The sequence below is a fragment of the Bombina bombina genome, chromosome 4 (assembly GCF_027579735.1).
Source record: "Bombina bombina isolate aBomBom1 chromosome 4, aBomBom1.pri, whole genome shotgun sequence".
NCBI lineage: Eukaryota > Metazoa > Chordata > Amphibia > Anura > Bombinatoridae > Bombina > Bombina bombina.
Genome location: NC_069502.1, coordinates 253,068,418 through 253,090,917, shown reverse-complemented (window position 1 = coordinate 253,090,917; position 22,500 = coordinate 253,068,418). Strand labels below are relative to the sequence as shown.

The following is a 22,500-nucleotide window of genomic DNA, read 5'->3' as shown; positions in this document are numbered from 1 at the left end:
TGTAATTTTCCCTATGGTTCTTGCACCCAGACCTGTCTGGAGTTAACTGCTTGTGGCTCTGGGGACAGCACAGCTTCCTGTGAGTGCCAGTGGCACCCAGGGCTGAGCATGTTGCAGGGTCATGGGATGTGTACCTGGTCCGGTAAGAGAGTGCAGTTCCCTTCCGTGTTTTGTATATGTCTAGGGTGATTACATATTCCTGTGCACCCTTCCCTTGTTTTCAGTTTGTTTGGATTTGAAAGCTTGCATTGTGTGGCTGTTTTAGGGTCTCTGGTATTGGAAAGGACCTTGACGTGGTACCTGAGCTTGTCAAATTTGCCCAGATGCGGTGACTAACCTTTCCATTTTTGCTTTTAAATCTTAGCTGAGAGCTTGTAAGTGAGTGCTGGGTTTTCTCTGTGTTGTATTAATTTGTTTTGTAATTTTCCCTATGGTTCTTGCACCCAGACCTGTCTGGGGTTAACTGCTTGTGGCTCTGGGGACAGCACAGCTTCCTGTGAGTGCCAGTGGCACCCAGGGCTGAGCATGTTGCAGGGTCATGGGATGTGTACCTGGTCCGGTATGAGAGTGCAGTTGCCTTCCGTGTTTTATATATATATTATATATAAAAAAAGGAGCGATGCATCAGCTCACCTAAGGCTATATATAATATTGTAACCTTGGTTAACTAAATGAAAATAACCAAGGGTGCCAGGAGACAGAAGAAAATTAATGGTTATAATTAAGAAGAACAGTATGTCCTAGCCGGCACACACATATACCTACCTAGGATAGTGAATAAATCCTGCAATACAATTACGTGAGCAAGGTACGATAGTCCCAAGGTGACAGGATCCCCTATCCCAGAGATAACCACAATATATAGCATATATCAGATTAAATTAATTTATTAATGTGCACAATTGCTCAAACATAGGTGACAAAAATAAGTAACTAATCGCCAAACAATCAACCTATACAATTAATAACTTACAACCAATGGCCATTGGATCCTGTATAGTAATACCCCTAAAAAAAACTGTCAGGGGCGCGAGTAGTCCATATACAGCATTTGTAATTCCAAATCCAGTATCAGTAATAGAAGGTACTTCGTAGCAGTCACACCTAGACCTTAAACCGTACTGACAATCCATCCATACTCATCTGTTATATGTTAACCGTAATAGGATGATGTTAGTAACAATGGTCAGGAATCATTCATATACAATGAGGAGACATAGCGATGAAATGTCAACAAACTTTAAGCAAGGCATGCAGGTGTAAAGCAATAGTAAAGCCAGTTGATCACACTCATTCACACAACCACTGCAGGGACCGCTGGTGATATCAAATATCCATATCATGTCCCACGTAGGCACGAAAAACACTTAACCCCTTCTGGGTGCCACCTCCTGAGGGACGTACCCTCGCCCAAGGGACCTTAACTCCAGGGGTATGTGTCGGGATAATGTTTCTTACCGATCTTCACAGCGGGTAGTTCCTGCTGCAATCCCACTTTCTACCTGCGTCCCGTGGTGTGTTAGTGAATTTGCTTCCCTGTTGTACCTTGCTGGCCCTGATGTCCTCCAATTGTGTATTCATGTGTGGCAGTATTACAGGTCCTCCATATCGCCAAAGGAAGGCAGAAACAGCCTGGCTGGCCTAACCGGAACAGTATACAACAATTCAAGAATGCATTCAATTCAACCCTGCAGTGGTTGTGTAAATGACTGTGATCAACTGACTTTACTATTGCTTTACACCTGCATGCCTTGCTTAAAGTTTGTTGCCATTTCATTGCTATGTCTCCTCATTGTATATGAATGATTCTTGACCATTGTTACTAACATCATCCTATTACTGTTAACATATAACAGATGAGTATGGATGGATTGTCAGTACGGTTTAAGGTCTATGTGTGACTGCTACGAAGTACCCTCTATTACTGATACTGGATTTGGAATTACAAATGCTGTATATGGACTACTCGAGCCCCTAACAGTTTTTTTAGGGGTATTACTATACAGGAAAAAAATGGCCATTGGTTGTTAGTTATTAATTGTATAGGTTGATTATTTGGCGATTAGTTACTTATTTTTGTCACCTATGTTTGAGTAATTGTGCACATTAATAAATTAATTTCATCTGATATATGCTATATATTGTGGTTATCTCTGGGATAGGGGATCCTGTCACCTTGGGACTATCGTACCCTGCTCACGTAATTGTATTGCAGGATTTATTCACTATCCTAGGATAGGTATATGTGTGTGCCGGCTAGGACATACTGTTCTTCTTAAATATATATATATAAATATATATATATATATATATATATATATATATATATAATATGTCCATGATGTAGAACTCATGGGAGTCATATGTACAGTTGCTATGTCAGTACAAAGCCAATGTTTTCATCCCATCCTTTTATAGTTTTCAAAAAAAGAGGGAACTTTCAGACTTTTTTTGAGCTTTAAAACTATTATCAAGTTTCTCAGGTTTCCTTCCTTCAACATGGAAACAATTTGGACTATTCTTCCTCTTGTTCAAGGGCAGTATATGTCCATGTTAGATCTGAAGGATGCATACCTTCATATTCCTTTCCATAGGAACTATTTAGAGTTCCTACGGTTTGCCTTGGACAAACATTTTTAGTTTGTTGCTCTGCTGTTTGTTTTGGCTATAGATCCCAGGACTTGTATACAAATGTTCTGGCACCACTCTTGTCTGTAATCAAGAGTTCAAGGTATTTTGGTGGCTCCATACCTGGATGATATCTTGGTTCAGGCTCCATCTTTACCTTTAATAGTATCTCATACCAATTAACCAACTATCTTTTGTTGTGTCTTCGCAAACTTGGTTGGAGAATCACTGTATCAAAGAGTTCCCTGTTTCCTTGGGATCGTTATAGACTTTATCAATGAGACTTTAATCTCCTTTAATCTGTTAAATAAAATTACAGACAATATGTTCAGGCCAAAAGTCTATTTCCAATCATCCTTTCGCTCTATGCACGGAGGTGTTACTTTTGATGACTTCTGCATCAGATGCCATTCCATTTACTTGGTCTCACATGAGGCATCTTCAGCTTTGCATACTAGGTCAGTGGTGCAAAGATTACACTCAACTTTCCCAAAGAATCCTTTTGGATTTAATAACAAAGCAATCTCTATCCTGTTGGATATTACTCTAATCCTTTTCTCTGGGGGCATCCTTTGTCCAGTCAAAGTGGACAATTATTATAGGCACACTTCTCTCAGGTTGCAGTATGGCTGTGCAGGAGAGTTTAAGGAGCTTGGTCTCAGCTGAATGGCAAGGTTCCTCCATAAATATATTGTAAATCCATGCAATCTTCAGGGCTCTTTAGAGCTAGTCCCTTCTGAAAAAAGACACTTATCTGCATTTGCTAACAGTTTGCTAGCAATGTTGGAAGTCACTCAAATTCTGACTTGGTCAGAGATAAATCCCTGTATATTTTCTGCATTTCTTATTCTAGGTGTGTACAATTTGACAGCAGACTATCTCGGTCACCAGTTTTATTTTCTAGGGTGTAATGGTCTCTTTATCTGGATATCTTTAACCAGATTTTACATCAATGGGGTTTACCAGAGATAGACCTGATGGCTTTCATTTAAGCATCAAACTTCTCAGTTGTTTTGCAAGATCAAGGGATCCACATTTAGAGTTTGTAGATGATATAGCAGCTCCATGGTCATTTAGTCTTCCTTGCATTTTTCCTCCAACTTTTCTGCTGCCAAGTGTAATTGCTTGGATCAAACAGTAGCTATCATAAATAATTCTGATTTTTCCACACATAACTTGGCTTGTAGATCTGGTTCAAAAGTCTAGTTTTCCTCTGTGGTCTCTTACTCTACGACACAAACCACTATTTGCTAGGTTCTTTCTATCATTAAGATCTTGAGTTTCTCAACTTGAAGGCTTGCAGATTGAACATTTAATTTTAAGCAAAGAGATAGCTGAAACCTTAGTTTAGGCTGAAAGCCTGTAACAAGTAAAATCTATCACAACATTTGGAAAGTTTTTCGTTCCTAGTGTGAAAAACAGGATTTTAGCTGGCAGTCCTTTAGCATTCCTAAAATTTTTACAAGAGGACATAGATAAGAGTTTATCTTTTAGCTCTTTAAAGGGCCAGATTTCAGTGCTTTCGATTTTAGGCCTTTATTCAAGCTTTAGTCAGGATATGACCAATTATTAAGCCAGTTTCTCCTACTTGGAACTGTATTTTGGTTGCAAGAGTTTTGCAGGTTTCTCCTTTTCAGCTTACATAATTTGGTTGTTCAGTTTCTGTCTTGCAAGGTATTGTTTCTTTTAGCAATTTCTTTTGCTAGATGAGTTTCTGAATAGTCTGCTTATTCATGTTAACCTCCTTATCTTGTTTTCTTTAATGTAATTAGCAAGAGTCCATGAGCTAGTGACGTATGGGATATACATTCCTACCAGGAGGGGCAAAGTTTCCCAAACCTCAAAATGTCTACAAATACACCCCTCACCACACCCACAAATCAATCAGTTTTACAAACTTTGCCTCCTATGGAGGTGGTGAAGTAAGTTTGTGCTAGATTCTACGTTGATATGCGCTCCGCAGCAGGTTGGAGCCCGGTTTTCCTGTCAGCGTGCAGTGAATGTCAGAGGGATGTGAGGATAGTATTGCCTATTTGAATTCAATGATCTCCTTCTACGGGGTCTATTTCATAGGTTCTCTGTTATCGGTCGTAGAGATTCATCTCTTACCTCCCTTTTCAGATCGACGATATACTCTTATATATACCATTACCTCTACTGATTCTCGTTTCAGTACTGGTTTGGCTTTCTACTACATGTAGATGAGTGTCCTGGGGTAAGTAAGTCTTATTTTCTGTGACACTCTAAGCTATGGTTGGGCACTTTTATATAAAGTTCTAAATATATGTATTCAAACATTTATTTGCCTTGACTCAGGATGTTCAACGTTCCTTATTTCAGACAGTCAGTTTCATATTTGGGATAATGCATATGAATAAATCAATTTTTTCTTACCTTAAAATTTGACTTTTTTTCCCTGTGGGCTGTTAGGCTCGCGGGGGCTGAAAATGCTTCATTTTATTGCGTCATTTTTGGCGCTGACTTTTTTGGCGCAAATTTTTTTTTTCTGTTTCCGGCGTCATACGTGTCGCCGGAAGTTGCGTCATTTTTTGACGTTTTTTTGCGCCAAAAGTGTCGGCATTCCGGATGCGGCGTCATTTTTGGCGCCAAAAGCATTTAGGCGCCAAATAATGTGGGCGTCTTTTTTGGCGCTAAAAAATATGGGCGTCACTATTGTCTCCACATTATTTAAGTCTCATTATTTATTGCTTCTGATTGCTAGAAGCTTGTTCACTGGCATTTTTTCCCATTCCTGAAACTGTCATTTAAGGAATTTGATCAATTTTGCTTTATATGTTGTTTTTTCTATTACATATTGCAAGATGTCCCAGATTGACACTGAGTCAGAAGATACTTCTGGAAAAACGCTGCCTGGTGCTGGATCTACCAAAGTTAAGTGTATCTGCTGTAAACTTGTGGTATCTATTCCTCCAGCTGTTGTTTGTAATGAATGTCATGACAAACTTGTTAATGCAGATAATATTTCCTTTAGTAATGTTACATTACCTGTTGCTGTTCCATCAACATCTAATACTCAGAGTGTCCCTGTTAACATAAGAGATTTTGTTTCTAAATCCATTAAGAAGGCTATGTCTGTTATTCCTCCTTCTAGTAAACGTAAAAGGTCTTTTAAAACTTCTCATTTTTCAGATGAATTTTTAAATAAACATCATCATTCTGATTCTGATAATGGTTCCTCTGGTTCAGAGGATTCTGTCTCAGAGGTTGATGCTGATAAATCTTCATATTTATTCAAAATGGAATTTATTCGTTCTTTACTTAAAGAAGTCTTAATTGCATTAGAAATAGAGGATTCTGGTCCTCTTGATACTAAATCTAAACGTTTAAATAAGGTTTTTAAATCTCCTGTAGTTATTCCAGAAGTTTTTCCTGTCCCTGATGCTATTTCTGAAGTAATCTCCAGGGAATGGAATAATTTGGGTAATTCATTTACTCCTTCTAAACGTTTTAAGCAATTATATCCTGTGCCATCTGACAGATTAGAATTTTGGGACAAAATCCCTAAAGTTGATGGGGCTGTCTCTACTCTTGCTAAACATACTACTATTCCTACGGCAGATAGTACTTCCTTTAAGGATCCTTTAGATAGGAAGATTGAATCCTTTCTAAGAAAAGCTTACTTATGTTCAGGTAATCTTCTTAGACCTGCTATATCTTTAGCGGATGTTGCTGCAGCTTCAACTTTTTGGTTAGAAGCTTTAGCGCAACAAGTAACAGATCATAATCCTCATAGCATTGTTAATCTTCTTCAACATGCTAATAATTTTATTTGTGATGCTATCTTTGTTATCATTAGGGTTGATGTCAGGTATATGTCTCTAGCTATTTTAGCTAGGAGAGCTTTATGGCTTAAAACTTGGAATGCTGATATGGCTTCTAAATCAACTCTACTTTCCATTTCTTTCCAGGGTAACAAATTATTTGGTTCTCAGTTGGATTCCATTATCTCAACTGTTACTGGTGGGAAAGGAACTTTTTTACCACAGGATAAAAAATCTAAGGGTAAAAACAGGGCTAATAATCGTTTTCGTTCCTTTCGTTTCAACAAAGAACAAAAGCCTGATCCTTCATCCTCAGGAGCAGTTTCAGTTTGGAAACCTTCTCCAGTCTGGAATAAATCCAAGCCTTTTAGAAAACCAAAGCCAGCTCCCATGTCCACATGAAGGTGCGGCGCTCATTCCAGCCCAGCTGGTAGGGGGCAGATTACGATTTTTCAAAGAAATTTGGATCTATTCAATTCACAATCTTTGGATTCAAAACATTGTTTCAGTAGGGTACAGAATTGGCTTCAAGATAAGGCCTCCTGCAAAGAGATTTTTTCTTTCCCGTGTCCCAGTAAATCCAGCGAAGGCTCAAGCATTTCTGAAATGTGTTTCAGATCTAGAGTTGGCTGGAGTAATTATGCCAGTTCTAGTTCTGGAACAGGGGCTGGGGTTTTATTCAAATCTCTTCATTGTACCAAAGAAGGAGAATTCCTTCAGACCAGTTCTGGATCTAAAAATATTGAATCGTTATGTAAGGATGCCAACATTCAAAATGGTAACTATAAGGACTATCCTGCCTTTTGTTCAGCAAGGGCATTATATGTCCACAATAGATTTACAGGATGCATATCTGCATATTCCGATTCATCCAGATCACTATCAGTTTCTGAGATTCTCTTTCCTAGACAAGCATTACCAGTTTGTGGCTCTGCCGTTTGGCCTAGCAACAGCTCCAAGAATTTTTACAAAGGTTCTCGGTGCCCTTCTGTCTGTAATCAGAGAACAGGGTATTGTGGTATTTCCTTATTTGGACGATATCTTGGTACTTGCTCAGTCTTCACATTTAGCAGAATCTCATACGAATCGACTTGTGTTGTTTCTTCAAGATCATGGTTGGAGGATCAATTTACCGAAAAGTTCATTGATTCCTCAGACAAGGGTAACCTTTTTAGGTTTCCAGATAGATTCAGCGTCCATGACTCTGTCTCTGACAGACAAGAGATGTCTAAAATTGATTACAGCTTGTCGAAACCTTCAATCACAATCATTCCCTTCGGTAGCCTTATGCATGGAAATTCTAGGTCTTATGACTGCTGCATCGGACGCGATCCCCTTTGCTCGTTTTCACATGCGACCTCTTCAGCTCTGTATGCTGAACCAGTGGTGCAGGGATTACACAAAGATATCTCAAGTAATATCTTTAAAACCAATTGTACGACACTCTCTGACGTGGTGGACAGATCACCATCGTTTAGTTCAGGGGGCTTCTTTTGTTCTTCCGACTTGGACTGTAATTTCATCAGATGCAAGTCTGACAGGTTGGGGAGCTGTTTGGGGGTCTCTGACAGCACAAGGGGTTTGGGAATCTCAGGAGGTGAGATTACCAATCAATATTTTGGAAATCCGTGCAATTTTCAGAGCTCTTCAGTCATGGCCTCTTCTAAAGAGAGAATCGTTCATTTGTTTTCAGACAGACAATGTCACAACTGTGGCATACATCAATCATCAAGGAGGGACTCACAGTCCTCTGGCTATGAAAGAAGTATCTCGGATACTGGTATGGGCAGAATCCAGCTCCTGTCTAGTTTCTGTGGTTCATATCCCAGGTATAGACAATTGGGAAGCGGATTATCTCAGTCGCCAAACGTTACATCCGGGCGAATGGTCTCTTCACCCAGAGGTATTTCTTCAGATTGTTCAAATGTGGGGACTTCCAGAAATAGATCTGATGGCTTCTCATCTAAAAAAGAAACTTCCCAGGTATCTGTCCAGATCCAGGGATCCTCAAGTGGAAGCACTGGATGCATTGTCACTTCCTTGGAAGTATCATCCTGCCTATATCTTTCCGCCTCTAGTTCTTCTTCCAAGAGTAATCTCCAAGATTCTGAAGGAATGTTCGTTTGTTCTGCTGGTGGCTCCAGCATGGCCTCACAGGTTTTGGTATGCGGATCTTGTCCGGATGGCCTCTTGCCAACCGTGGACTCTTCCGTTAAGACCAGACCTTCTGTCGCAAGGTCCTTTTTTCCATCAGGATCTCAAATCCTTAAATTTAAATGTATGGAGATTGAACGCTTGATTCTTAGTCAAAGAGGTTTCTCTGACTCTGTGATTAATACTATGTTACAGGCTCGTAAATCTGTATCTAGGAAGATATATTATAGAGTCTGGAAGACTTACATTTCTTGGTGTCTTTCTCATCATTTTTCCTGGCATTCTTTTAGAATTCCGAGAATTTTACAGTTTCTTCAGGATGGTTTGGATAAAGGTTTGTCTGCAAGTTCCTTGAAAGGACAAATCTCTGCTGTTTCTGTTCTTTTTCACAGAAAGATTGCTAATCTTCCTGATATTCATTGTTTTGTACAAGCTTTGGTTCATATAAAACCTGTCATTAAGTCAATTTCTCCTCCTTGGAGTTTGAATTTGGTTCTGGGGGCTCTTCAAGCTGCTCCGTTTGAACCTATGCATTCATTGGACATTAAATTACTTTCTTGGAAAGTTTTTTGTTTCTTTTGGCCATCTCTTCTGCTAGAAGAGTTTCTGAATTATCTGCTCTTTCTTGTGAGTCTCCTTTTCTGATTTTTCTTCAGGATAAGGCAGTGTTGCGAACTTCTTTCAAATTTTTACCTAAGGTTGTGAATTCTATCAACATTAGTAGAGAAATTGTGGTTCCTTCATTATGTCCTAATCCTAAGAATTCTAAGGAGAAATCATTGCATTCTTTGGATGTAGTTAGAGCTTTGAAATATTATGTTGAAGCTACTAAGAATTTCCGAAAGACTTCTAGTCTATTTGTTATCTTTTCCGGTTCTAGGAAAGGTCAAAAGGCCTCTGCCATTTCTTTGGCATCTTGGTTAAAATCTTTAATTCATCATGCCTATGTCGAGTCGGGTAAAACTCCGCCTCAAAGGATTACAGCTCATTCTACTAGGTCAGTTTCTACTTCCTGGGCGTTTAGGAATGAAGCTTCGGTCAATCAGATTTGCAAAGCAGCAACTTGGTCTTCTTTGCATACTTTTACTAAATTCTACCATTTTGATGTGTTTTCTTCTTCTGAAGCAGTTTTTGGTAGAAAAGTATTTCAGGCAGCTGTTTCAGTTTGATTCTTCTGCTTATAATTTGTTTTTTTTTTCATTATAAGATTTAAACTTTATTTTGGGTGTGGATTATTTTCAGCGGAATTGGCTGTCTTTATTTTATCCCTCCCTCTCTAGTGACTCTTGCGTGGAAGATCCACATCTTGGGTAGCCATTATCCCATACATCACTAGCTCATGGACTCTTGCTAATTACATGAAAGAAAACATAATTTATGTAAGAACTTACCTGATAAATTCATTTCTTTCATATTAGCAAGAGTCCATGAGGCCCACCCTTTTTGTGGTGGTTATGATTTTTTTGTATAAAGCACAATTATTCCAATTCCTTATTTTTTATGCTTTCGCACTTTTTGCTTATCACCCCACTTCTTGGCAATGCGTTAAACTGATTTGTGGGTGTGGTGAGGGGTGTATTTGTAGGCATTTTGAGGTTTGGGAAACTTTGCCCCTCCTGGTAGGAATGTATATCCCATACGTCACTAGCTCATGGACTCAGGTAAGTTCTTACATAAATTATGTTTTTTCTCCAGGATAAGGTGGTTTTTCAAAGGTGGTTTATTTTCTTAGTTCCAGTCCATAAAACTCAAAACATAGGCTCCTACTTAATTTAGATGTAGTAAGAGCATTGCAATTCTACTTACATGCTACATGGGATTTTAGTCAATTCTCTAGTTTGTTTATTCATTTCTCAGGTTCACGCAAAGGCCAGAAGGCCTCAGCCGTTACTTTAGCTTCTTGGCTAAAACTCTTTATTCATAAGGCTTGCTTGCAATCAGGATAGTCTACGTCAGTCTTCCAGTTCAGTTTCCACTTCCTGGACTTTTTAAAATGAGGCTTCTGTTGAACAATCTTGCAAGGCAGCAGCATAGTCAACCTTTCATAGCTTTACTATTTTCTACCATTTTGATGTTTTTGCTTGTTTTGAAGCAGGGTTTGGTAGGAAAGTCCTTCAGGCAGCAGTGTCTGGAAGATAGGTGACTGCTCAAAAAAAAAAGTTTGTCCCATCCAAGTTACTCATTGACTCCACAGATTGGGTAATAGTTCAAAGAGTTAGGGCTCATGGACTCCCACCATCCATGAAATAAATTAATCTTATCGATTTCTGAGATTCTCTTTTCTAAACAAGCATTGCCAATTTGTTGCTCTTCTGTTTGGCCTTGCAACAGCACCAAGAATATTCTCAATAGTTCTAGGTGCAATTCTATCTGTAATCAGAGAGCAGGGGGTATCGCAGTGTTTCCTTATTTGGTGGATATCTTGGTACTAGCTTAATTTTTTAATTTAGCAGAATCTCACACAAAACAATTTCAGTTGTTTCTACAAAGACATGTTTGGAGGATCAATTTACCAAAGAGTTTCTTGATTCCTCAAACAAAAGTCACCTTTTTAGGTTTCCAGATAGATTGTGTCTGTGACTCTATCCCTAACAGAAAAGAGACGTTTGAGATTGCTTTCGGCTTGTCTAAACCTTTAGTCTCTTATCATTTCCTTCAGTGGCTATGTGCTTGGAAGTTTTAAGTCTCATGTCTGCAGCATCGGACACGATCCCTTTTGCTTGTTTTCATATGAGACCTCTACAGCTTTGCATGTTAAACCAATGGGTTATTAGACTTAAATCTATTTTTAGATAGAAGGTAAGATTATTGTGGCACCCACCCAGCCGCTAAATCTATATAGGATTTAACTGAGATAACAGCTATTACAATGATTTATATTAAACCATAGCTTAAAATAGGCTAATTGGAAAAAAGATATATGTATATGTGGAGGTCTAAATGAGTATATTATGGGATGGACCTGGAGACGACTGGGATATAGGTGCCCAAAATTCACAAATTAGAGAAAATCTGGTCTCGTATATCAAATGCTGAAAAACAGGTTCTGGAAAACAGGAAACAGTCTATGTAGTATATAATAACCTATCTAATAAAAGTGTAGTATCATAAAAAAATCTTCAGATTTCATTTAAAAATAAAATCAAACGTTTATACACAGACGATAAAAATTACAATATGCACATGCACAATAAAAAACAATGTTGCAGTTACAGCAGTGATACAGTTACCCTTTTCTCATTCAGGGTTACTATATTAATTCAATCTGAGAGTCCGCAGATGAAAAGGGAAAAATGTTTTCCTTTCTCCTATTTTCCTGAAAGGTAAACAAAGAAGGACAAGGAATCCTTGTCAGATGTATGGCGAAGTTTTTAACATAAGGTGTCTTTATTTACTTACACCATGAACTTTGTGCTGGTGGATGGATAATGGTGTCCTTATAAAGCTTTCTCGTCCTACTTCCTTGATGTGCTGTAACTGCAACATTGTTTTATATTGTTTTTTATTGTGCATGTGCATATTGTAATTTTTTATCGTCTGTGTATAAACGTTTGATTTTATTTTTAAATGAAATCTGAAGAGTTTATTATGAAAATAAACTCTTATTAGATAGGTTATTATATACTACATAGACTGTTTCCTGTTTTTCAGCACCTGTGTTTCAGCACTTGATATACGAGATCAGATTTTCTCTAATTTGTGAATTTTGGGCACCTATATCCCAGTCGTCTCCAGGTCCATCCCATAATATGCCCATTAAGACCTCCACATATACATACATCTTTTTTCCAATTAGCCTATTTTAAGCTATGGTTTAATATAAATCATTGTAATACCTGTTATTTCAGTTAAATCCTATATAGATTTAGCCGCTGGGTGGCGCCACAATAATCTTACCTTCTATCTAAAAATAGATTTAAGTCTAATAACTCACTCAGTCTATAGGTATGTAAGGAGATATACCTTTTTTTGTTTGTGTGTTTTCTATATAGGTCCAACAGATTAGCGCTGATACACTACCCCCTAGTATATGTTAAACCAATGGTGCAGGGATCGTACTCAGATATCACAACTGATATACATAAATCCCAACAATCATTTTCTTGTTCAAGCGGCCTCCTTTGTTCATCCTAGCTGGACTGTGATCACAACAGATGCAAGTCTCACAGGTTGGGGAGCTGTCTGGGGGTCTCTGACAACACAAGGAATTTGGAATCCTCGAGAGGTGAGGTTACCAATCAATATTAGAGCTATGTGCTATTTTAAGAGCTCTTCAGGCTTGGCTTCTACTAAAGAGAGAACCGTATATTCGGTTTTAAACAGACAATGTCACAACAGTGGCATATGTCAATCATCAATGGGGACTTACAGTCCCCTAGCAATGAAAGAAGTGTCTCTAATACTTTCTTGGGAAGAATCCAACTCTTGTCTAATCACTGCGATTCATATACCAGGTGTAGACAATTGGGAAGTGAATTATCTCAGCCGGCAATCTCTACATCCAGGGGAGTGGTCTCTCCATCCAAATATGTGCTATGAGATTGTGCAGATGTGGGGTCTTCCAGACATAGATCTGATGGCCTCTCATCAAAACAAGAAACTTCCCAGATACCTCTCCAGGTCCAGGAATCCTCAGGCGGAATTGATGGATGCTCTAGCAGTTTCATGGTTTTACCAAACTGCTTACATTTTTTCACCTTTGGTTCTTCTTCCAAGAGTGATCACAAAGATCATAATGGAACAATCTTATGTGTTTCTGATAGCACCAGCATGGCCTCACAGTTGCCAACCTTGGCCACTTCCTCTAAGACCAGACCTTCTGTCTCAAAGGCCTGTTTTTCCATCCAGATCTTAAATCTCTAAATTTGAAGGTATGGAAATTGAAAGCTTAGTCCTTAGTCATAGAGGTTTCTCTGACTCTGTGATTCACACTATGATACAAGCTCGTAAGCCTGTTTCATGGAAAATATATCACAAGGTTTGGAATACCTATATTTCATGGTGTTCCACTCATGATTATTATTGGCATTCTTTTAGAATTCCTAGTATTCTTAAGTTTCTTCAGGATGGTTTGGATAAAGGTTTGTCTGCCAATACTTTGAAAGGACAAATCTCTGCTCTTCCTGTTTTATTTCCCAGAAAGATTGCTAATCTTCCTGATGTTCACTATTTCGTTAAAGCTTTGACTCATATCAAACCTGTTATTAAATCTATCTCTCCTCTTTGGAGTCTAAATTTGGTTTTAAAGACTTTGCAGGCTCCTCCTTTTAAGCCTATGCATTATTTGGACATTAAACTACTTTCTTGGAAAGTGTTATTTATCTTGGCTATCTCTTCTGCTAGAAGAGTTTCTGAATTGTCTGCTCTCTCTTGCGAGTCTCCTTATCTGATTTTCCATCAAGATAAAACTATTTTGCATACTTTTAAATTTTTGCCTAAAGTTATAAATTCTAACATTAATAGGTAAATTATTGTTCCTAACCTTGTGTCCTAATCCTAAGAATACTCTTGAAAGATCTTTACATTATTTGGATGTGGTAAGAGCTTTGAAATATTATGTTGATGTAACTAAAGATTTCAGAAAGACTTCTAGTCTATTTGTTATTTTTTCTGGTTCCAGAAAATGTCAGAAGGTCTCTGTCTTTTCTTTGGCATCTTGGAAGCAGGGCAGCTCCGCCTCAGAGAATAACAGCTCATTCTACAAGATCAGTTGATCAAATCTACAAAGCAGCCACTTGGTCTTCTTTGCATACCTTTACTAATTTTACCATTTTGACATTTTTGCTTCTTTGGAAGCAGCTTTTGGTAGAAAGGTTTTTCAAGCAGCTGTTTCAGTTTGATTGTAGGGCCTATGATTTAAGGTTTTTGAATTCTTAAGAAAACTTTAATTATTTTTTTGGATTTAATTTATCAGCAGAAATAACCATTTTTATTTTATCCCTCCTTCTATAGTTAGTCGTGGACTTCCACAGCTTGGGTATTATATCCCATCAGTAACTAGCTTGTTGACTCTCACCATCTATATGAAAGAAAACATAATTTATGTAAGAACTTACCTGATAAATTCATTTCTTTCATGGTGGCGAATCCATGAGACCCACCCATTTTTTGGGGGTTATGATTTTGTTTGTATAAAGCAAATGATTTATCCTGTTTCTCCTTTTTATGCTTTTACTCCTTATACACCTCACTAACTTGGCTATACGTTAAACTGAGGTATGAGATTGAATTGTTGAAAGGTTATAAGGTTTAATGAGATAGATAGATAGTTTTATAAAACAAAGAGAAAATACTTAAAGGATTGCAGATCAGTTTCAAATTAGCAACAGACATGAGTATGGGGAATATGGAAGAGTGTTATGAGAACAAAAGCGATGTGAACAGTAGATGATGTTAGCATTTATTTGACTGTACAATCACTGTATAACTGAAAGCATAATTATAACACTGTACTCATTCTATGCCTGTAAACCTTTAAGTTGGAAAATAAAAAAAACAAAAAAAAAACAAAAACTGAGGTATGAGTGAGATGGGAGGTGTATTTATAGGCATTTGAGGTTTGGGAAACTTTGCCTCCTCCTGGTAGGAATGTATATCCCATCAGTAACTAGATTGTGGACTCTCGCCACCATGAAATTTTTTTTAATTTATCAGGTAAGTTCTTACATAAATTAGGTTATATATATATGTGTGTGTGTGTGTATATATATATATATATATATATATATATATATATATATATATATATACACACACACACACCCTGTATGTATGTGTATATGTATACAGGGCTCAAAATTTCCACTAGCCATTGGCGAGTGAGAATTTGACAGTGGCGAGTGATAGTAAGTGAATGTTGGGCTACCTGCTACAAGTCTTATCTAAATGGATACTATATATCCATGGAAGGGCATAATTATGATATTCCTCTAGGACTATAGGGACCCCATTTGTGGTTAGACTGTTACTTCTGAGAGGGTAAACAGGGGCAGAGACAAATTGCAGAGGAAAAGTGCGAGTGGAGAAAAATATAGCATTAAGAAAGAATGGATAAAAAAAAGAAAGAGTGAAAAGAAAAGAGATGGCCTGAGGGAGATGGGAGGGGGTAACAAGAGAGATTGGAGAGATGACGCAGTGGAGAAACTAGATGAGAGATAATTCTAAAAAAACAAATCCAGGTCTGCTATGAATGCACATTAATGACAACACTCCCTGCACTCTCAGTTAAAAAAAAAAACAGTTTTCTGTTCAGAATCCCTAGTTGATGTTGCTAACTGTTATGCACTTATTTTTGTTAATTTATTACTGTATGTATCATTATTTAATTTCTGGTATAAAACATAAATAATTCAAAAAATGATTTCACAATAAGGTTTTTCACATTGGCTAAATATATGTAAAGAGTGGGGTGGGTTAGTGGGTGTGGTGTGAGTTGGATCAAAAGTGACGAGTAACATTTTGGGCTGGCTAGCAGCTTAGGGCTTGAAATTTCGAGCCCTGTAAATATATATGTATATATATCAGACATTTGTCTTGCAGTACATCAAAAAAGTTGGAGAATTGTCAGTGCTTCTATAAACCCATTAGCATGGCAAGTCCCACTGCTGTTAGTGGCTCCACCAAGTTTATTGAAAGTAACTAAAGTTTTGCAGAGAGAGCAGGGATTGTGCTTGGAGATATTTCTGCAAGATGCTTCTGTTTTGACAAACCTGTACTCTCTGCCTCCTTATGTTTCAGAGAAGTCCCCAAATGTCCCCTACTATGAAGCCCAAGTTAGGCATAAAACAATAATAAATATACAGATTAAAAAATGATATTGTGAATATTTTAGCTCTGTTCATTTTTCTCATTAAAATGCAATATCTTGTTCTTTCCTAGATAATATTTACCAGATAAGAAGCCCTCTCAGTACGGACTAGGGTTAAGCCAATTACAGAGCATTTTGTATTGTTGATGATTGAAACTCTTAATATTTATTTATACAATATATTACCATGAAGGATACATTGAGATTTCTCTAGTTTTCAAGTATGTCCTGGGTCCACATAACATTGCGTTGATACAATAGGGTACAATAAAATACAAAAGCAATAATAATACTTAATATATACAAAATTTAACATAGAACAGGTAGGAAATATATAATCAACCATGACAGGCACATTCTGTTTTGAGATATGTAGAGAGGGATCTCTTAAAGGATTTTAGGCTTGGGGAAGGTTTGAAAGTGTGCGGGAGGTTGTTACATAATTGTGGTGCTCTGTAGGGAAAGGAGGATCGAGCTGCTTTCTTTTTGTATTGAGGCAAACTAAATAATGTGCTGGTATTGGATCAGAGGTTATAGGAGGTGGGAATAGCCGGGGAGAGCATTCTACTCAGGTAGGGTGGAGCTTCCCAGAAAGGCTCTTAAACACAAGGCAGGAAAGATGGAGGATGCGTCTGGATTCCAGTGACAGCCAGTTTAGTTCTTTTAGCATGTCACAATAGTGGGTCCTGTAGTTACATTGTAGCACAAAGCGGCAGAACGAGTTATACAATGCATTAAGTTTATTAAGGTGAGTTTGCGGTGCAGGTGCATATACTACACCCCCATAATCCACGATTGGCATCAGCATTTGCTGTACAATCTTTTCCTTTACTGTGGGCTTAGGCAGGATTTGTTTCTGTACAGGGCACCTAGTTTTGGATAAAGTTTAGATGCAAGTTTTTCTATGTGGAGGTCAAAAGATAGATTGGGGTCTAACAACATACCCAAGTATTTGAAATAGCGGACTGCGGTCAGTGTGCAATTTGATTTTGTTTTGGAATTTTGTAGTTTGTGTAATTTTTGTGTTGTTTCTATGTTAAGGATGCTATTCTTTGTGTGTGTGTTATATTATTTCTAAATTATCATTAATTTTTCCATGTTTATTACAAATACTATTGTATTGTCTTATTTAACATATCTGCATACTACTATGGTTTTATGGGAATCACGTGTCTTGTAAGTTACTTTCCCACTTACTAGTCCCTTCGCTTCAGTTTCCGTAAGGTACTTGTCTATTTTACTTTCAGCTCCCAACTGGATATGAGGTGTTGGTTGGATGATCTGAATGCAGCTATAAGCCGAGCTCCAAGATACAGTGAATTGTCTGCCCTGTCACTGCAGCGTGAGTATTATGTAGATAGGCAAACTACTACCTTTTCCTCATGCTCTTCTATAATTTATCAATAATAAAGGGACTTTAAAGTCGAAATGAAACCAGTACAATTAACTTCTATTATTGAATTTACCTCTTTGTCTTGGCATCCTTTGTTGAAACTTAGTTTCTTTTTTATGCGAGCATACTGAGGTAGGCTCAAGAGCATGCACGCAACTTGAGTAGTACACTATGGACTAGATTATGAGTGGAGCGCTAATTATCGATTGCTAATTGCGCTATAAGTAAACTGTCTGCACGCATTGGGTTGTGATGGTATTACAAGTTGAAAGTAAAAAGTTATCACTCTCGCGTTACCCCGACGTGCGAAAAAACAAACTTACAATATTACGTACGCAATAACATATTCCCCCATAGAAATCAATTGAGCAAAAAAAGTGGGAAAAACACCCTACCTCATATCTTTGAGCCCTTTATAACTTTTTTGTGCAATATTTTTTGTAATAAAATTTTTATTAGATGCTGGTGTTATGAGTGTAACTGTACGTTGTAATATATTTTTGATATGTTTTGTGAGACTTTTCGTTTTGCAATACGGTTAACCACAGCTCTGAGGACGAGCTAACCTGGCAAGCGTTAACTTAAATTGCTCTCAAGCTTGTTTACTTTTAACTTGTAATACCAGTGCTATTTAACCTGCGTGGAAACGAATGTTAAAACCCGATATCACTGGCGCGCAAACATTTGCGCTCTACTTGTAATCTAGCCCTATATGTATAACATTGTTGCAAACACTGCTGCCATAGCAAGACCTCAATGGGCACCAAGGCAAAGTCTCCACCACTTATTTCCGCAGTGTACCCTTCCAAAGTGCCAGGAGTTAACGATGATAAAATGATTATATTTCTGATAAACATAATGTTTGTATTTCTAACTATAGGGTTTATAGTATATTGTAATTCTGTAAATAGAACCTTATACAGCTTATGTAATATAGGTTTTACTAGGTTATTTGATCCAATAACATTTAAAGGGACATAAAGCTGCAAAACAAAAAAGCTCACATCATATTATAATTGCACTTTTGACTCTATATAATTATCGAGTTGATCCCCATCCTTTACAAAATGTATCAAATAATTTATCTAAAAATTCCCCATAGACCTTAATAATGATTCTCTGTTGAAAATCATTAAATTTGTTTCTCAGAGTCAAAAGGATTGTGATCAACGCATATGTGTTTAACCCCTGAAAATAGAAAGTACGATCCAGAGCGGCAATGCACTACTGGAACACATCTGGGGAGCCAATGACAAGAAGCATATGTTTGTAGCCACCAATCACTAGCTAGCTCTGAGTAGCACTTTTCTGTTCCTGATCCTACCTAAGCATATATGACATATGCAGATATGAAAATTGCAGATTTCTTACCCTGGGTGATCACACAAGAACAACTGCATAGTGCTGTCTGGAGAACAGACCTGAACTATTGTCACACTGTCACAGTTCTTTGGGTATATAGCTGAGCTTTTTATTTAACCCCTTAATGACCGGACCATTTTTCAATTTTCTTACCCTTAATGACAATGGCTATTTTTACATTTCTGCAGTGTTTGCGTTTAGCTGTAATTTTCCTCTTACTCGTTTACTGTACCCACACATATTATATACCGTTTTTCTCGCCATTAAATGGACTTTCTAAAGATACCATTATTTTCATCATATCTTATAATTTACTAAAAAAAATGATAAAATATGAGGAAAAAATGGAAAAAAACACACTTTTTCTAACTTTGACCCCAAAAATCTGTTACACATCTACAATCACCAAAAAACACCCATGCTAAATAGCTTATAAATTTTGTCCTGAGTTTAGAAATACCCAATGTTTACATGTTCTTTGCTTTTTTTGCAAGTTATAGGGCCATAAATACAAGTAGCACTTTGCTATTTCCAAACCACTTTTTTTCAAAATGAGCGCTAGTTACTTTGGAACCCTGATATCTGTCAGGAATCCCTGAATATCCCTTGACATGTATATATTTGTATTTAGAAGACATCCCAAAGTATTGATCTAGGCCCATTTTGGTATATTTCATGCCACCATTTCACCGCCAAATGCGATAAAAAAAAAAAAAAAGTTCACTTTTTCACAAATTTTAACAGCTTCTGCAATTATGGCACAAATGGTTGTAAATGCTTCTCTGGGATCCCCTTTTTCAGAAATAACAGACTTATATGGCTTTGGTGTTGCTTTTTGGTAATTAGAAGGCCGCTAAATGCCGCTGCGCACCACACATGTTTTATGCCCAGGAGTGAAGGGGTTAATTAGGGAGCTTGTAGGGTTAATTTTAGCTTTAGTGTAGTGTAGTAGACAACCCCAAGTATTGATCTAGGCCCATTTTGGTATATTTTATGCCACCATTTCACCGCCAAATGCGAGCAAATAAAAAAAAAAAAACTTTACATTTTTCACAATTTTAGGTTTCTCACTGAAATTATTTACAAACAGCTTGTGCTATTATGGCAGAAATTGTTGTAAAAGCTTCTCTGTGATCCCCTTTGTTCAGAAATAGCAGATTTATATGGCTTTGGCGTTGCTTTTTGGTAATTAGAAGGCCGCTAAATGCTGCTGCGCACCACACGTGAATTATGCCCAGCAGTGAAGGGGTTAAATTAGGTAGCTTGTAGGGAGCTTGCAGGGTTAATTTTAGAGATCAGCCTCCCACCTGACACATCCCACCCCCTGATCCCTCCCAAACAGCTCTCTTCCCTCCCCCACCCCACAATTGTTACCGCCATCTTAAGTACTGGCAGAAAGTCTGCCAGTACTAAATAAGAGGTTTTTTTTTTTTTTTTTAAATAAAAATTATAAAATATTTTAGTTGTGATGGACCCCTGCCTTAGCACCAACCTCCCTGATCCCCCCCTCCAGCTCTCTAACCCTCTCCCCTACCTAATTACCGCCATCTTGGGTACTGGCAGCTGTCTGCCAGTACCCAGTTTGGCCCCACAAACCAAACTATTTTAATTTTATTTATAACTTTTATTTGTATGTTTAATTATTTCTGTAGTGTAGCAGCCCCCCCACAATACCCCCACCCCCTCCCAGATCCTTTTAAATGTAAAAAAAAAAAAAAAAAAACTTTTTTTCCCCTTCCTTTTTCATTGGTGTCAGTGTGGCTAATGCGCGCATGTGCACACGCACACCTGTGCACGTGCACGTGCGCATCGTGCACGCGCACATCGTGCACGCGCGCGCACACGCTCCCTCCTCCCACCGGACAAAGGCACCATCGGCACCATCACTACCGGTGCAGAGAGGGCCACAGAGTGGCTCTCTCTGCATCGGAGTCTTGTAAAGGGGTATTGCAGGATGCCTCCATATCGAGGCATCACTGCAATACCCTCAGAGCTGCTGGAAGTGATTGTGATCACTTCCAGCACTCTGTTAGACAACTGACGTACATTGTCATTAACTGCTTGTTAATGCATGACGTACCTGGTACGTCAGTTGTCATTAAGGGGTTAAAGGGACACTGAACCCAATTTTTTTCTTTCGTGATTCAGATAGAGCTTGCAATTTTAAGCAACTTTCTAATTTACTCCTATTATCAAATTTTCTTCATTCTCTTGGTATGTTTATTTGAAAAGTAAAAATGTAAGTTTAGATGCCAGGCCATTTTTGGTGAACAACCTGGGTTGACCTTGTTGATTGGACAGCACCAATAAACAAGTGCTGTCCATGGTCTGAACCAAACATTTGCTGGCTCCTTAGCTTAGATGCCTTCTTTTGCAAATAAAGATAGCAAGAGAACAAAGAACGAAGGAGTAAATTAGAAAGTTGCTTAAAATTGCATGCTCTATCTGCATCATGAAATAAATAAAAAAAAAGATTTCTGCTCCTTCAGTTTTGTTCCACAGGAGGATTGCTAATTTTCCCGATATTCATGTTTTTTTTTTTTCCCAGGCTCTGGTCCTTATTTATCCTGTAATTAAGCCAATTTCTCCTCCATAGTATCCTAAATTGGTACTAATGGTTTTGCAGGCTCCTCCTTTTGAACCTATGCATAAGGTGGATATAAAAGTGCTTTCTTGGAAAGTGTAATTTCTTTTGGCTACCTCTTTTACTAGAAGAGCTACTTGCCCTGTTTTGTGATCCTCCTTATCTGATTTTTTTTATCAAGAAGGAATAATCTTAGAATTATCTGAATCCCAGAATCCAGATTATAAGATTCTATGAAACTGATGACCCTCACACTACCCCAGTTATTAAAAATATCTTCACCTCAGCAACCCTTTGCCATCGAAAGAGTCCACAGATTGAAGAAACCACAAGATAACTTGGGAAATCTTGCTAAACCTAGACCGATTACTGCTAGATTCTTGAATTATCAGGATAAAATGTTGTTTTTACAACAATATCATAAAATTCAACCGATAATGTACAAAGATTGTAAAATCTTGCTTTTTCAAGATTTCTCTATTGGGACCTCCTTAAAAAGGAGGGAACTTTCCCCAATCTGTGGCAAAATGTTAAAATCCGGGTGACAAGCCACGGTCATTTACCCGGCCAGACTTAAACTCACACTTGAAGGACAAACCTTTTTTTTTGATTCAGCAGAGGAGGCTGAATTTTTTTTTTTTTGCTGAATATAGGGCTAGCTGATATGAATGTAGAATCAAAGTAGTATATAGTCTTAGGTATGGCTAGAATTAATATGTTCATGAAGAATCAGATATTTTTGGAATTTTGTTTTTCTCCTCGCCCTCTCTCTCTCTCTCTCTCTCTCTCT

General features: G+C 37.8%; 1 protein-coding gene across 1 annotated transcript in view; it reads left to right on the top strand.

Moving 5' to 3' along the window:
• Positions 1-22,500, top strand: part of LOC128657263 (FERM, ARHGEF and pleckstrin domain-containing protein 2) — a 261,529-nt gene that overhangs the window by 134,592 nt on the left and 104,437 nt on the right. Inside the window, exon 11 of the mRNA XM_053711541.1 lies at positions 17,619-17,713. Coding sequence (XP_053567516.1) covers positions 17,619-17,713 — 95 coding nt within the window. The remainder of the gene's footprint in view (positions 1-17,618; positions 17,714-22,500) is intronic.